Here is a 12,784-nt window from a genome sequence, read left to right as displayed (position 1 = left end):
CACGGGGATCATTTGCTAACTGAAGCCACCCATTAGGTTTAGTTTGAAAGGGAAAGTCAGTTGTTCAGTCACGTCCGACTCTTTGCAATCCTATAGTTTCCTCTGTCCATGGGATTTCCCAGCCAAGAATACTGGAGTGGGTTGCCATTCCCTTCTCCAGGGGAATCTTCCCGACCCAAGGATCGAACCAGGGTCTCCCTCATTGCAGGCGGATTCTTTACCGTCTGAGCCACCAGGGAAGCCCAGGTTTAGTTTACCTGACTCTTTACCAGAGGAAAGGTGAGGATGCAGGTGGAGACCATCCAGACCCGAAGAAGGTAGGTGTAGGTTTCAGCCGGTCTGGCCTAAAAACGAAGGGGGGGCTTGTCGCACTTAGCACAAGATTACAAAAGAATGCTCCATTTAAATGTGAACTTATAATAATGGAGAAAATCTCGGGGCTCCATTCTCTTAGAATCCTGCCTTCCAGTTCTTTGTTTCTCCTCGGTGATGAGAGTTGGCAATTTGCTAATTCTTTAAAAAACATAGTTTTTAGAATAAATTTAGAAAACAAGTCAGACAAATTGAAGTGAGGGAGCAAACAAGGTTCCAGTTTATTTTGTTAATGAAAGAAGATATTCTTTGTGTATATTTTGTTAAAGCATTTTATTGCTTAGCGTAATCAGACAGATCTATGAGGCTTCAATGAGCTAGAAAGCTCAACGTGGAAAAATAGGTGTTGGGAATGAAAATGTAAGTCCTCATACATTCTTCTTGTTAATTGCCAATGACAATAAAAGAAGGCAATGGTGGATGTTTTTAGTGCAAATGGAGTCTAAATACGGAGAACAATGAAGCAGCAGAAAGATTCTCACAGGAGATAGGTATATCTGGTCAACTGTACCAACTTTGAGAAATATCTTTAAGAATAATAAAATTAGTCCCGTTGGGATCTTTGGACCCAGACCCCTTCCAACTAGGTGAATCCTTATTTTTGTCAGTGATCATGGCTGTTTTTCCTTGGCTTTTTTAGTAACGTTGCACCACAAGAACTAAAAACCCAAAGTGTCCTTTAGTGATAGTGTTAGTCACTCAGTTGTGTCCGACTCTTTGCGACACCATGAACTGTAGCCTGCCAGGTTCCTCTGTCCATGGAATTCTCCAGGCAAGAATACTGGAGTGGGATGCCATTCCCTTCTCCAGGGGATCTTCCTGACCCAGGAATTGAACCCAGGTCTCCCACATTGTAGACAGAGTCTTTACCGCCTGAGTCACCAGGGAAGCCCTTCTTTAAACACATTAAATCTGTATCCATAAAGGACTCAGATATCCAGGTGGTTATCAGAGTCATTTTTCTATAGCAAATGGTGTTCTTATACCTCTTACAGGATATTAAATGTTAGCTAAGTTTTTCTTTCTAAATCCATTATGAAAAATATAAATATTAGAAAACTTGGAAAATAATTGCTAATACATACGAGAGTTCAAGTCCCACACTTTCTAACTGACAATGTTTTATTTAATCCTTGTAATAATGCAATAAGGAAGATGCTGTATACCCCAAGAAAGAAACCTCAAAAAAAAAGCTCAATATTTTGCTCAAAATCTCACGACTAGTAAGTGATCAAGTGGAATTTGAATCCAGGTCTATTGATTTCAGAGCTGATGTTCTGCCCCTTGTATCTAGCTTACTCTCTCTTTTACACCCGAAATTCCATCCACCAGGAAATCCTCCTGACTTGAGTTGATCCTGTAAACACGCCCACTGCCTGACCACTTCTCATGACCCACCCCTGCTGCTAGCCGGGGCCGCCATGGCCTCTGGGCTGGGCCTTTGCAGTCTCTTCCTGTGTGGCCTCCCCACTCCCTCCCCTGCCAGCCCCACAGTCCGCTCCTGCAGAGTGATCTGCTCAAAGCGTAATCCAGGTCGTCGTACTCCTCTGCTCAAAACTGTCCTGTGGTTTTTCATCTCTTTCAGAGTAAAATCATGAGTTCTTATGACCTGCCTTGTTCTGATTGCAAGCATTTCACATTAGCGTGCCCCCACCCCTGCTACTTCTGTAGAACCTCCTTGCAGTTCCTCAGACGCTCCAAGCACACTCAGGACCTTTGCACTTGCTGTTCTTCCAGTCTAGGGCTCTTTATCCAGGTATCCTTTTGGTTCGCTCTCTCCCTTCATTGTAATCTTTGTTTATATGTGATATGATCACATATATGTTACCATATCACAGAGGGCCCTTCTTGATCACCTGCAGTAACAGCCCCATCACCTCCATCCTTCACTCAGGTTTATTTCCCTTCTTCCTTTTTTATCCTCACCTGCCAGTCTTAGACATTCTTTTACCGTCTGTTTGTAGATTCTACGCACCAGGCCTTCCCCCAACTAAGATGTAAGCTCAGTAAGGTCAGGGATTCTGTCTTTGTTCATAACTGAATTCTGAGGGCCTAAATCAGTGTTCTAGTAGGTGCTTAGGAAGCGCTTGTTGTTGAATACATGCTTTTTTTGGGCGAGATTACACTGTTTGTCCTTTGGTTCTCTGCATTTTAATGTACAAATTCCACATATATGGAAGTAGGTCATTTGTAAGATTGTCAGCCAGCCAGTGTTGATCAAGGATCATCTTTGTGCAGAGCACAACACTTCAACTCCTTTCTTTTGTGCTTAGGTCCTTTGTAGCTAATGTTACTGTGGGGCCTTTGCTCATTGGCGTGGAATCAGGGATCTCTGCACCATCAGAATGATTCCTTTTTCCTAACATTTTCTAGAAAGTCCAAGGATTTGTTTCTGCCAATGAGATAATTAAGGGCCCTTTGGTGAAAATGCTTATCTCATGGTCTGCAAGTGAAATAGCCCAATCTCAGACAGCAAAGAGTCTGCCTGCAATGCGGGAGACCTGGGTTCGATCCCTCGGTCAGGAAGATCCCCTGGAGAAGGAAATTGCGACCCACTCCAGTATACTTGCCTGGAGAATCCCATGGACAGAGGAGCCTGGCAGGCTGCAGTCCATGGAATTGCAGAGTCAGACACGACCGAGCGACTTCACTTTCCTTTCCAAAACTAGGATCTAGGTATGTGATCATTCAGATTTTCTGGAGGACATAAGACCTGCGATGGAGGATGAGTACACAGACTTAAGGGAAGAGATTCCCTGAAACGCCTCCTAGGAGCTGCAGCCTCTGCCTTGAGAATGTGTGCCGACTTCCCTGGTAAACGTAATGCTCGTAAAAGACAGATCAGACCCCATATTGAGAATTCCATATTGTACAAACAGACGGGAGCCTGGTGTTCTCTGGATCCTTGTTTCCCAAAGCATAGTTGGGGGTTGTTACAGTCATCTTTAAATTTGAGAAGGCATGTTCGGGACATAGATGACGACATGAAAGATCACTACCTTGTGAAGTTAGAAGGTTTGGTGTTTGATTCTTGAACACTTGCCGTGCAGAGCTGGTCATCCATCTTTCTCCTATTCTATGACATTAAGTTGTATTTAAACTTCCAGTTCTGAATCGAGGGCCCCCTAAAGTGTTCCCTAAAGACCGGATACCTCAGCAGGCTACTCAGTGGGTGAGAAAAAGGATATCAAATTTATCTCCAGGGATTTTTTTTTTTAATAGGCTGATGCAAGGATAAAACATCAACAGTTTTGCTTTATGGCCTAGTTAATGATTTTTGGTTTAAAGACCAGGGCATGTGCCTGCATCTATAGCTGTCAAGGGTCAAGCTGTTTCCAGGCTGACTGTATTTATCACAGCAAATTGTTGAGCTTAAGCAACTTTTAAAATTTGTTGTGTTCTGCCCAAAATACTTCCTATGAAAGTATGGGTATCTTCTTGACCTGTTCACTATAATGTTTCCTTGCATAGACAGGAAAGACAGGAAAGGTGGATTGATGATCATTTATTGGGTTTTAGTTTAACTGTTTAGATGACATTTTGACCTATCAGATATTTCCTTGTTGTTGTTCAGTCACTAAGTCATGTCCAACTCTTTGCGACCCTGTGGACTGCAGCATGCCAGGCTTCCCTGTCCTTCATCCTTCACTATCTCCTGGAGTTTACTCAAACTCATGCCCATTGAGCCAGTGATGCCATCCATCCAGCTCATCCTCTGTCATCCCCTTCTCCTTCTACCTTCAATCTTTCCCAGCATCAGGGTTTTTTTCCAGTGAGTCAGCTTTTCTCATCAGATGGCCAAAGTATTGGAGCTTCAGCTTCAGCATCAGTCCTTCCAGTGAATATTCAGGGTTGACTTCCTTTAGGTATTTCCTTATACTATCCTATGCTTAGTCACTCTGTTGTGTCCGATTCCTTGGGACCCCATGGACTATAGCCCGCCAGGCTCCTCTGTCCATGGAATTCCCCAGGCAAGAATACTGGAGTGGACTCCCATGATCTCCTCCAGGAGATCTTCCCAACCCAGGGATCAAACCCAGGTCTCCCGCATTGCAGGCGGATTCTTTACCATCTGAGCCACCAGGGAAACTGTTATGTGATTTGAAATACTGCTTTTGAAACTCTAGGTGAGCTATAGCAAAAGCTATACGTTTGCTTTTGTTTAGATAGATAGATAGATAATCTTAAGTGTCAGAATATCTAAAGTTGTGGTTTAAAATCTCATATCATGTTGTCAGCTTTCTGGTGTCATTAATTTTCTGGACTGCAGCAGTAGAAAGGGACCCCAGTAGTATATTCAGGGCTGTCCCGAGAGCTCTGCTGCTGATTCATTCAGTAGATATTCTTGGCACTCTTAACACATGTGCGGCACTGGCGGTGGCTAAGCATATAATGGTGAATAAGACCGTGCCATCACAGAACTTCCGCTCTGGAAATCCATACCGTCGGTGACTGGACTTCGTTTGCTGTACTCTTTAGCCTTCCTCCTGCCACCACTTCGTGCCTTTCCCTGTGTGGACCGTAGTGAATTGTTGCAGGTCCCTGAGAACGTCCTGCTCCCTGTGTCTCCTTTTCTTTGCTCCTGCTCTTTCCATTACCCAAAATGTTCTTCACTTATTCGTTTACCTGACAAACTCCCATCTCCGAATCCTTTCCATCCTCTGCTAGGCCATGTGAACTGCTTCAATTTTAAACCTTTGTAGAAATAAGTACCCTTCCCAGAGTAGAATGTGTGTCTCTTGTCCCCACCTCCAGAGCCAGGACCTCCTCCAGACAAGCTGGAGCTGTAACTGGACGATGAGTTAACATTTGGCACCATCAAGTGGTTCACCCAGGCAGTGCGACTTAATTTAAGATCAGAACAGTCTTACTTATGCTGCCCCAAGAGGAGGGAGGCCGGGAGGATTAGAATAGAATAATGTAATTGGAACGTATCATTAGTAGACCACCTTTATACTGAGAGGCTCGAAACTTCACTCTTGATAGGTTTGTGATCTGTATATGAGAAAGGTTTTTTGTTTTTGTTTTTTAATCTTTCCTTTTTTGTAACCAAGAAACCCAAGGCACAGAGGTGTGACGGCATTTGCTTGAGGTTCTTCACTACTGAGTCAGAGTACATGCATACATTCTCGCTGCTGTTTGCTACTCAGCTTGATGAACAAGCTTTCTTTCCCTACCCATTGTCAGAGCCTCCTGAGCTCTGCATTTCATACGGTGTGTTAGCCTGAGATCTCTCTTTGGTTTGTACTGTCATATACTGGATCCTCCTAGCAACATGGTGTTAAAAATAAGGATCTATTTGACCCCCCAAAAAATGCTTTTTAAGTGAAGAATAAGTGTAGAGTAATAATTTCAGTAAGTGTGTGTGTTAATCACTCAGTTGTGTCCGACTCTTTGTGACCCCATGGACTATGGTCCACCAGGCTCCTCTGTCCATGGAATTCTCCAGGCAAGAATACTGCAGTGGGTAGCCATTCCCTTCTCCAGGGGGTCTTCCCGATCCAGGGATCAAACCTAGGCCTCCTGCACTGCAAGCGGATTCTTTACCATCTGAGCCACCAAGGAAACCGAATTCCAGTAAACAAACTGTCAAACACCAAAAAGTCACCTGGTCAGAGTTGGCCCAGGTACTGAAGCACTTTGGGAAGTTAGTTTGCTCAGTGTCAGGTTTGTGATGGCAGGGAGTAAGAAAAAGCTGGAGAGGGACAGTGGTTAGGCCCTTGGCTTCCTGGTTCTGTTAGGCGGGTTGCAGTTTCGGGTCACCTGTTAAGGAGGGTGACTCATACTTGGGAGTGACAAAAAAATAACAAAAGACAGATATGGGAACTCCCCGCTCTCAGCAGGAAGAAGATCTAGAGACTGGAGCACATTTCAGTTTTGTTTCTGCCTTTAGTAGTGACATTTTTGATTTTGACCACCATGTGCTGAAATAGATCCCCTTCCTTAATAGAAGTTTCATCGCAATTTATACCCTTTCCTTTCACACATTTCAGATAAAGAGAGTACATTCACTCCTTGGTATACAAGCATGCCCAAGTAATTTCAAAGTATAGAAGGGACCTCTTGTGTCATGACTCAAGAGTCATTGTAGTAGGGTTTCCTTGCGTTCTGTGTTGAAGCATATCTAAAATATAGCAAGCATCAGAAAGAATGGATTCCCCTAAATAATGAATAATAATAAAAAATTAATTCTCCTGAAAGGTAACGTCCAGGTTTGTCATCCCACACTAGTGCTGTCAAGTGTCTATTAGTTGCCCGAGCTGTTTCCATAATGTTATCCTGTCTCCCCTACAACAAAGCAAAAAGGAAAAACACAAAGACAGATGGTGGTCCTAGCTCATCAACAGCAAAGTTCATAAAACTCAGAAGCAGAATGGTAAGAAACTAGGGGAGAAAAGTGGGTAGCCCAAAGCTGAGAGTGTGAAATGTCTTTTTATTTTAGATGGGCCAAAGCTGATAGAACAAGCTTAAAGTAGGGAGAAAGTTAATATTATCTCTATAGGGGCATAAAATGTCAAAAACCTCCTGTGTGGTGGTTCTGTAACCATGCTGTTTAATCAGAGTAGAAAGCATCCTATTCCAAATCTCTGCTCTAGATTTGTATAGTGATTCTTTTTAAAGACCCAAAAAAGTGTGTTTCTGCTTATTTTTTAACTTTCTCTAGTCTCGAACTCTGTTGTATTGATCGGTCAGTTCAGTTCAGCTGCTCGGTCACATCCGCCTCTTTGTGACCCCGTGGATGTGGATGCGCACGGCAATGAAGAAATTTTTCTTTTTTTTAGGGAAGGCTTTTTGGGTTTTTTGATATTTGTTTTATTTACTTATTTGTGCTAGGTCTTCATTGCCATGCTCGGGCTTTCTCTACTTGCGGTGAGCAGGGGCTCCTCTTCATTGCAGCATCCAGGCTTCTCACTGCTGTGGCTCCTCTCGTGGAGCACAGGCTCTAGGCACTTGGACTTCAGCGGTCACAGCGTGTGGGCTGGTAGTTGCAGCTCGCAGGCTCTACCGTGCAGACTCAGTAGTTATGGTTCACGGGCTTCGTTGCTCTGTAGCTTTCTGTGTCCGCTGCATTGGCAGGTGGATCCTTATCCACTGCGCCACCAGGGAAGTGATAGATTTTGCTTTGTTTTGTTTTTTAAACTTGTTTTATGCAGTCATTTCTTCTATCAAGGTAGCTTTAGATAGCTGCTTCTTTTTTTCTTCTGTCTCTCTCTAAAGATACAAACGTTATACTTTTTCAGAATGTTTCTGCTGTTAAGAGCAATCAAGCATCACAGTGAATTCTGAGTTTATGGCCTTGCTAACCAATGGCATGTTTTTTGTGGGGTATATTGCCTTTCTAGAGTGTCCTGCCCTTCTTTGTTGCAACCAAACTGGCTAAAATCAGAAAGCCAACTTTGGATAAGCCCTCTTCGGAGAAGTTTGTGAAGTGTGCCATTAAAACCATTGGCGTGCAATCCCGGACCAGTGGATACTTCATCCATTATCTTATGGTATGTCGATTTTTAAGTCCCGAATTAGTACTTTGGTTTGGGGTTTTCTTTCCCTTCGAGTCACAAAATTAGTATGTGATACATTAGCATATATACATTGTTTAGACTTACTAGCAAGGCCTCCATGTTCTCCACTGTACATCCAAGAACTCTTAAATCTATCTATAAATAAAATAGTAATATAGTAAGACATAAGATCCTATATGTCGAATGAATTCAGATTGCAGGCCTTAATTGCATATCTCTTCGTTTCTTTCCCTAGGCCTCAGTAGCCTCACTCCTGCCTTCCTGGTTGTATTTTAAAATTGTCATGAATGTGAACAAATCCTTCCAGGCTCGCTATTTGAAAAAAATGAAGAAGAACTGAGCATGGTAACACCTTCAAGTAACTCGGCAGATGCGCCAGCCTAAGCGTGTCTGCTGCAAGGCACCCACCAGTTCCAAATCTTCAGTTGTCATGCTTATTCACAGTTACTGATAAAGCTAAATGTTGTCATAATTAGGAGGAAAACAGAGGTTGCTTTCAGAAGTTCCTGACATATGTTCTGGATGCCACCGGGAGTTATTTTGAAGTTTAACATAAATGCTCATATCAAATGGATATAGAACTAACATTAGCAAGAACTGCTTACTATTAATAGAAGGAACATGATTATAGCAAATCAGTGAATGATAAGAGTCAGACATAAGGCTAAACAGTTTCATCTGGTCGAAAATGCCAGTGATGATGATTCTTGTATTTGCGCTGAAATGTACTTTTTTTTAAATGCCCAGCTACTTTTTTTTTTGGTTTTGCTTTTAACTTTTTAAGGGAGTGGGGATTCATTGATATGGGAAGACACACTGCAATCTGCAGAGCACACTGTAAGGTTTTCTAAAAGTATATTTGTACATTTATGTAGAACTTTCCTTTCACAAGGGTAGCTAATGACATAAAAATAATGGAGTTATTTTTGACACATGATGCCCACTAAAATATGCTTTCCTCTAATACAGACGTCTTCTCAGTTTAAATGTATGTCAACACTGAATGCTCTGTGGTATGATTTCTAAAGGTAAACAGGTCAAAATGTACACCAATGGGCAGCCCTTCCAGTGCTGCTAAAACCCTGACCCAGGAAGGTGGCCTTCTTGGACCCCAGGATTTTTGTTTCTGCACCGCACCAATACCGCTCACGTAGATGACACCAGGCCACTCCTAGGGCAGTGATGATATTAGGGAAGTGGTATTACACTTTTAAATAGCTACCCTATAGGTACTGATACAATTAGTTTTAATGAAAGATGATATAACTGTGATGTTGATTGAAAATGTATTTCTTTGGTGCTTGAAATTAAGGCCATTTTTGCACTGGTTTAATATATATTAAGACTTTTATCCTGTTACATACCTAACTTGTTTGGAGAACTTGCTAAGAAATTAATTCAGTGTTGTGGAATATGCAAGAAGGCGGATCTTTACCTAGGCTGTGGTTCCCAGATTCTGAGTTTTAAGCACCAGGAAATTTGCAAAACAAAACAAAACAAACAGCCATTTTAATCGGCATATTTAAAAGTGTTTTTAGCTTTTAAACTTGCCAGCCAAGGACATTGGAAAGAAAAAAAAACCCCAGAAAAACCCAAATCACCATCTGCCATTGGCATCATCATATAAAAGTAAAAAACTTTAGTACCCTTAAAATAGGAAGAGCATAATCTCAGAATAAAAAATAGTCATTTAAATTGAATAAATTTAGCTTTACAAAAAACACTTTGCCTTTCTTATACTTTGCCACCTTATACTTGTCAAAACTTTCAGATTAAAGAAGACAAAAGAAACATGCAAAAGACATGATCTTGGGTTGGATTCTGGTTGAAAAAAAATTTTTTTTTTCTTCTACAAAGGATAATTTTGAGACAATTTGTGAGATTTGAGTAGTCTGAAGATTAGATAATAGCATTATATCAATGTTAATTTCCTGAGTTTGATCATTGTACTATGGTTACTTAAGAAAAAGTTCTTGCTTTTTAGAAAATACACACTAGAGCATCTATGGATAATGGGACATTATATATGCAACTTAATCGAAAAAGATTCAGAAAAAATATGTATACAGAAAATGATAAAGCAAATGCATTAGTATGTTAACATTTAGAGAATCTAAGCAAAAGGCAAATGGAAATTCTTTGTGCTATTTTGCAAATTTTCTGTAAATCTCAAGTTATTTCAAAATAAAAAGTTAAATCTTTTGTTGTTGATTTCTAAATAATTGCACTGTAATCAAAGAACATGTGAATATGACATAGTTTTAACCTTTCTCCACTTCAGTTTTGTGTTCTGAAAAATGGGAATAATAGTGCCTAGCTCATAGATTGTTTTGAGCACAAATTAATATTTTAAACTGCTCAGAATCCAGCCTAGCATAAGAATCCAGCCTGTATAGCTTCAACATATATATATATGTTAAGGCATGTCCAGTTCATTGTGACCCCATGGACTGCAGCACGCCAGGCTCCTGTGTCTTCCACTACTCCTGGAGTTTGCTCAAATCATGTCCATTGAGCTGGTGATGCTGTCTAACCATCCCATCCTCTGCTGCCTCCTTCTCCTTTTGCCTTCAATCTTTCCCAGCATCAGGGTCTTTTTCTAGTGAGTCAGCTCTTCCCACCAGGTGGCTAAAGTACTGGAGCTTCAGCTTTAGCGTCAGTCCTTCCAATGAATATTCAGGGTTGATTTCCTTTAGGATTGACTGGTTTGATCTCATTGCTGTCCAAGGGAATCTTAAGAGTCGTCTGCAGCACAATTCAAAAGCATCAATTCTTCGGCACTCAGCCTTCTTTGTGGTCCAACTCTCACATCTGGAGTCAGGCAGGACTGAGCAAGTAACACTTTTTGATTACACAGACCTTTGTTGGCAAAGTGGTGTCTCTGCTTTTTAATACACTGTCTAGGTTTGTCTTCCAAGGAGTGAGTGTATGATAAAGAATGGTACCCAAAGATATCAGGTCTTAATCCCTGTATCTGTAAGTGTTACCTTATATGGAAAAGGGGCAGGTATGATTAAGTTAGGGATCTTGAGATGAGATTTTCTTAGGATATCCAGATGGACCCTAAATGGAATCACAATATTCGTAATAAGAGAGTAGCAGAGAAAGATTACTGAAGTAGGAGATGGCAGCCCACTCTAGTATTCTTGCCTGGAAAATTCCATGGACAGACGAGCCTGGCAGGCTGTAATCCATGGGGTCACAGAGTTGGACACGACTGAGCACACACACAACCAGAAGAGGAGAAAGTAGTGTGACCCCGAGCCCAGAGATTAGAATAATGCAGCCACGAGCCAAGGAGTGCCATCGGCCACCCAGTGTTCTTAGGAGCTGGGAATAGATTCTCCCCTAGTTCTGGAAGATACAGGGCCCAGTCTTTGGATTAGTAACTGAATTTGGACCTCTGGCCTCCTGAACTGTGAGAAGATAGTCTTAATGTAAGCCACTGAGTGTGTTACACACTGTAGGAAACTAATCCCTAACAAATGTAAACTTATTACCTAGTCTCAGAAGTTTTTGAGACTTGTGTCTAGGTATAGCCAATACTTTAAATGTGCCAAGTATGCTTAAGAAGAATGTCTATTTTCTAATAGTTATTTTTCAATATATGTCCTTTAAGTTGTTTGTTAATTGTATTCAAATCTTCCATCTCTTTACTAACTTTTAGCTGCCTGATCTGTCAGTAATTGAGACAAGTGTTTTGAATTCTCTCACTGTAATGAATTTGTCAAATTCCCCTGTTTTATCCATTTTTATTTTATACATTTTGAGGCTATCTTTTTAGATGAATAAATTTTAGAATTTTGACTTTCTGGTGGGTTGAACTTTTTGGTCATGTACTAACATCCTTATTGCTAATGCTTTTGCCTTAAAATCTCTTTTCTGTGGTATCAAATTAGGTACCTCTATCTTTCTACATATTTATGTTTTGTAAGCAAAATAAACCTGGGTTGGGGGGGGATAGTTTTCTTTTAATTTGGTAGTCTCTGCTTTTTTACAGGCAAGTTTATTTCATGTGTAACTTATGATTCTTAAAACATGAAGACTTCTATAATGTTATTTTGTTCTCTTGGTTTCTTTTATGCTTCTTTTTTTCTCACTTTTTGATTGGCTAAATTTTTTTTTCTTTTACTTCATTTTTCCTCCTGTACTAGTTTGGAAGTTTTACATTCTTTATCTTCATTGTCTTTACTCTTGAACATTTTCAGTGCATGCACAATGCAATTTAAAGTTATCTGGAGAGATTTCCCTGGTGGCCCAGTGGCTAAGACTCAACACTTTCACTGCAGGGAGTGTGGGTTCCATCCCTGGTCTGGGAATTAAGATCCACATGCCACCCAGTACAGCCAAAATTATATGTATTATTGTACATATATGTATATATATATCCCCTCTTATTAACATCCTGCATCAGTGTGGTTTGTTTTTTTGCAACTGATGAACCAATATTGTTACATGTGATTATCAACTAAAGTCCACAATTCACATTAGGGTTTCCCGGACCTTTTAACAATGTGTGTGATGTGACCGTCACTACAGTATCATAAAGAACAGTTTCACTGCCCTAAAAACCCCATGTTCCGCTTATTTATCCCTCCCTTTTCCTCCACCTCCAGACCCCTGCATCCATGATCTTTGTCTCGATAGTTTTGCCTTTTCCAAAATTCTATAGTTGGAATCAGTATAGTACACAGACTTTTCAGACTGGTTTTTTTTTTCACTTCACATGCATTTAAGTTTCCTCTATGACTTTTCAAGGCTTCATAGCTCTATTCTTTTTATTGCTGAATAATATCCCATTGTACAGATGCACCACAGTTTGTTTATCCATTCACCTATTGAAGGGCATACTGGTTGCTTCTGGTTTGGACAATTATGAATAAAACTGTTAT

General features: G+C 40.9%; 1 protein-coding gene across 1 annotated transcript in view; it reads left to right on the top strand.

Annotated features, from left to right (window-relative positions):
- HSD17B12 (hydroxysteroid (17-beta) dehydrogenase 12) overlaps positions 1 to 10,094 on the top strand; it is a 177,288-nt gene extending 167,194 nt beyond the window's left edge. The window contains exons 10-11 of the mRNA XM_010856148.1: positions 7,716 to 7,865; positions 8,128 to 10,094. Coding sequence (XP_010854450.1) covers positions 7,716 to 7,865; positions 8,128 to 8,232 — 255 coding nt within the window. The 3' untranslated portion in view covers positions 8,233 to 10,094. The remainder of the gene's footprint in view (positions 1 to 7,715; positions 7,866 to 8,127) is intronic.
- The last annotated feature ends 2,690 nt before the right edge of the window (positions 10,095 to 12,784 follow it).

This window comes from Bison bison, unplaced genomic scaffold (assembly GCF_000754665.1).
Source record: "Bison bison bison isolate TAMUID 2011002044 unplaced genomic scaffold, Bison_UMD1.0 scf7180017854252, whole genome shotgun sequence".
NCBI classification, from domain to species: Eukaryota; Metazoa; Chordata; class Mammalia; order Artiodactyla; family Bovidae; genus Bison; species Bison bison.
Note: the sequence above shows the minus strand (reverse complement) of the source record. Positions and strands in the feature narration are given on the sequence as shown.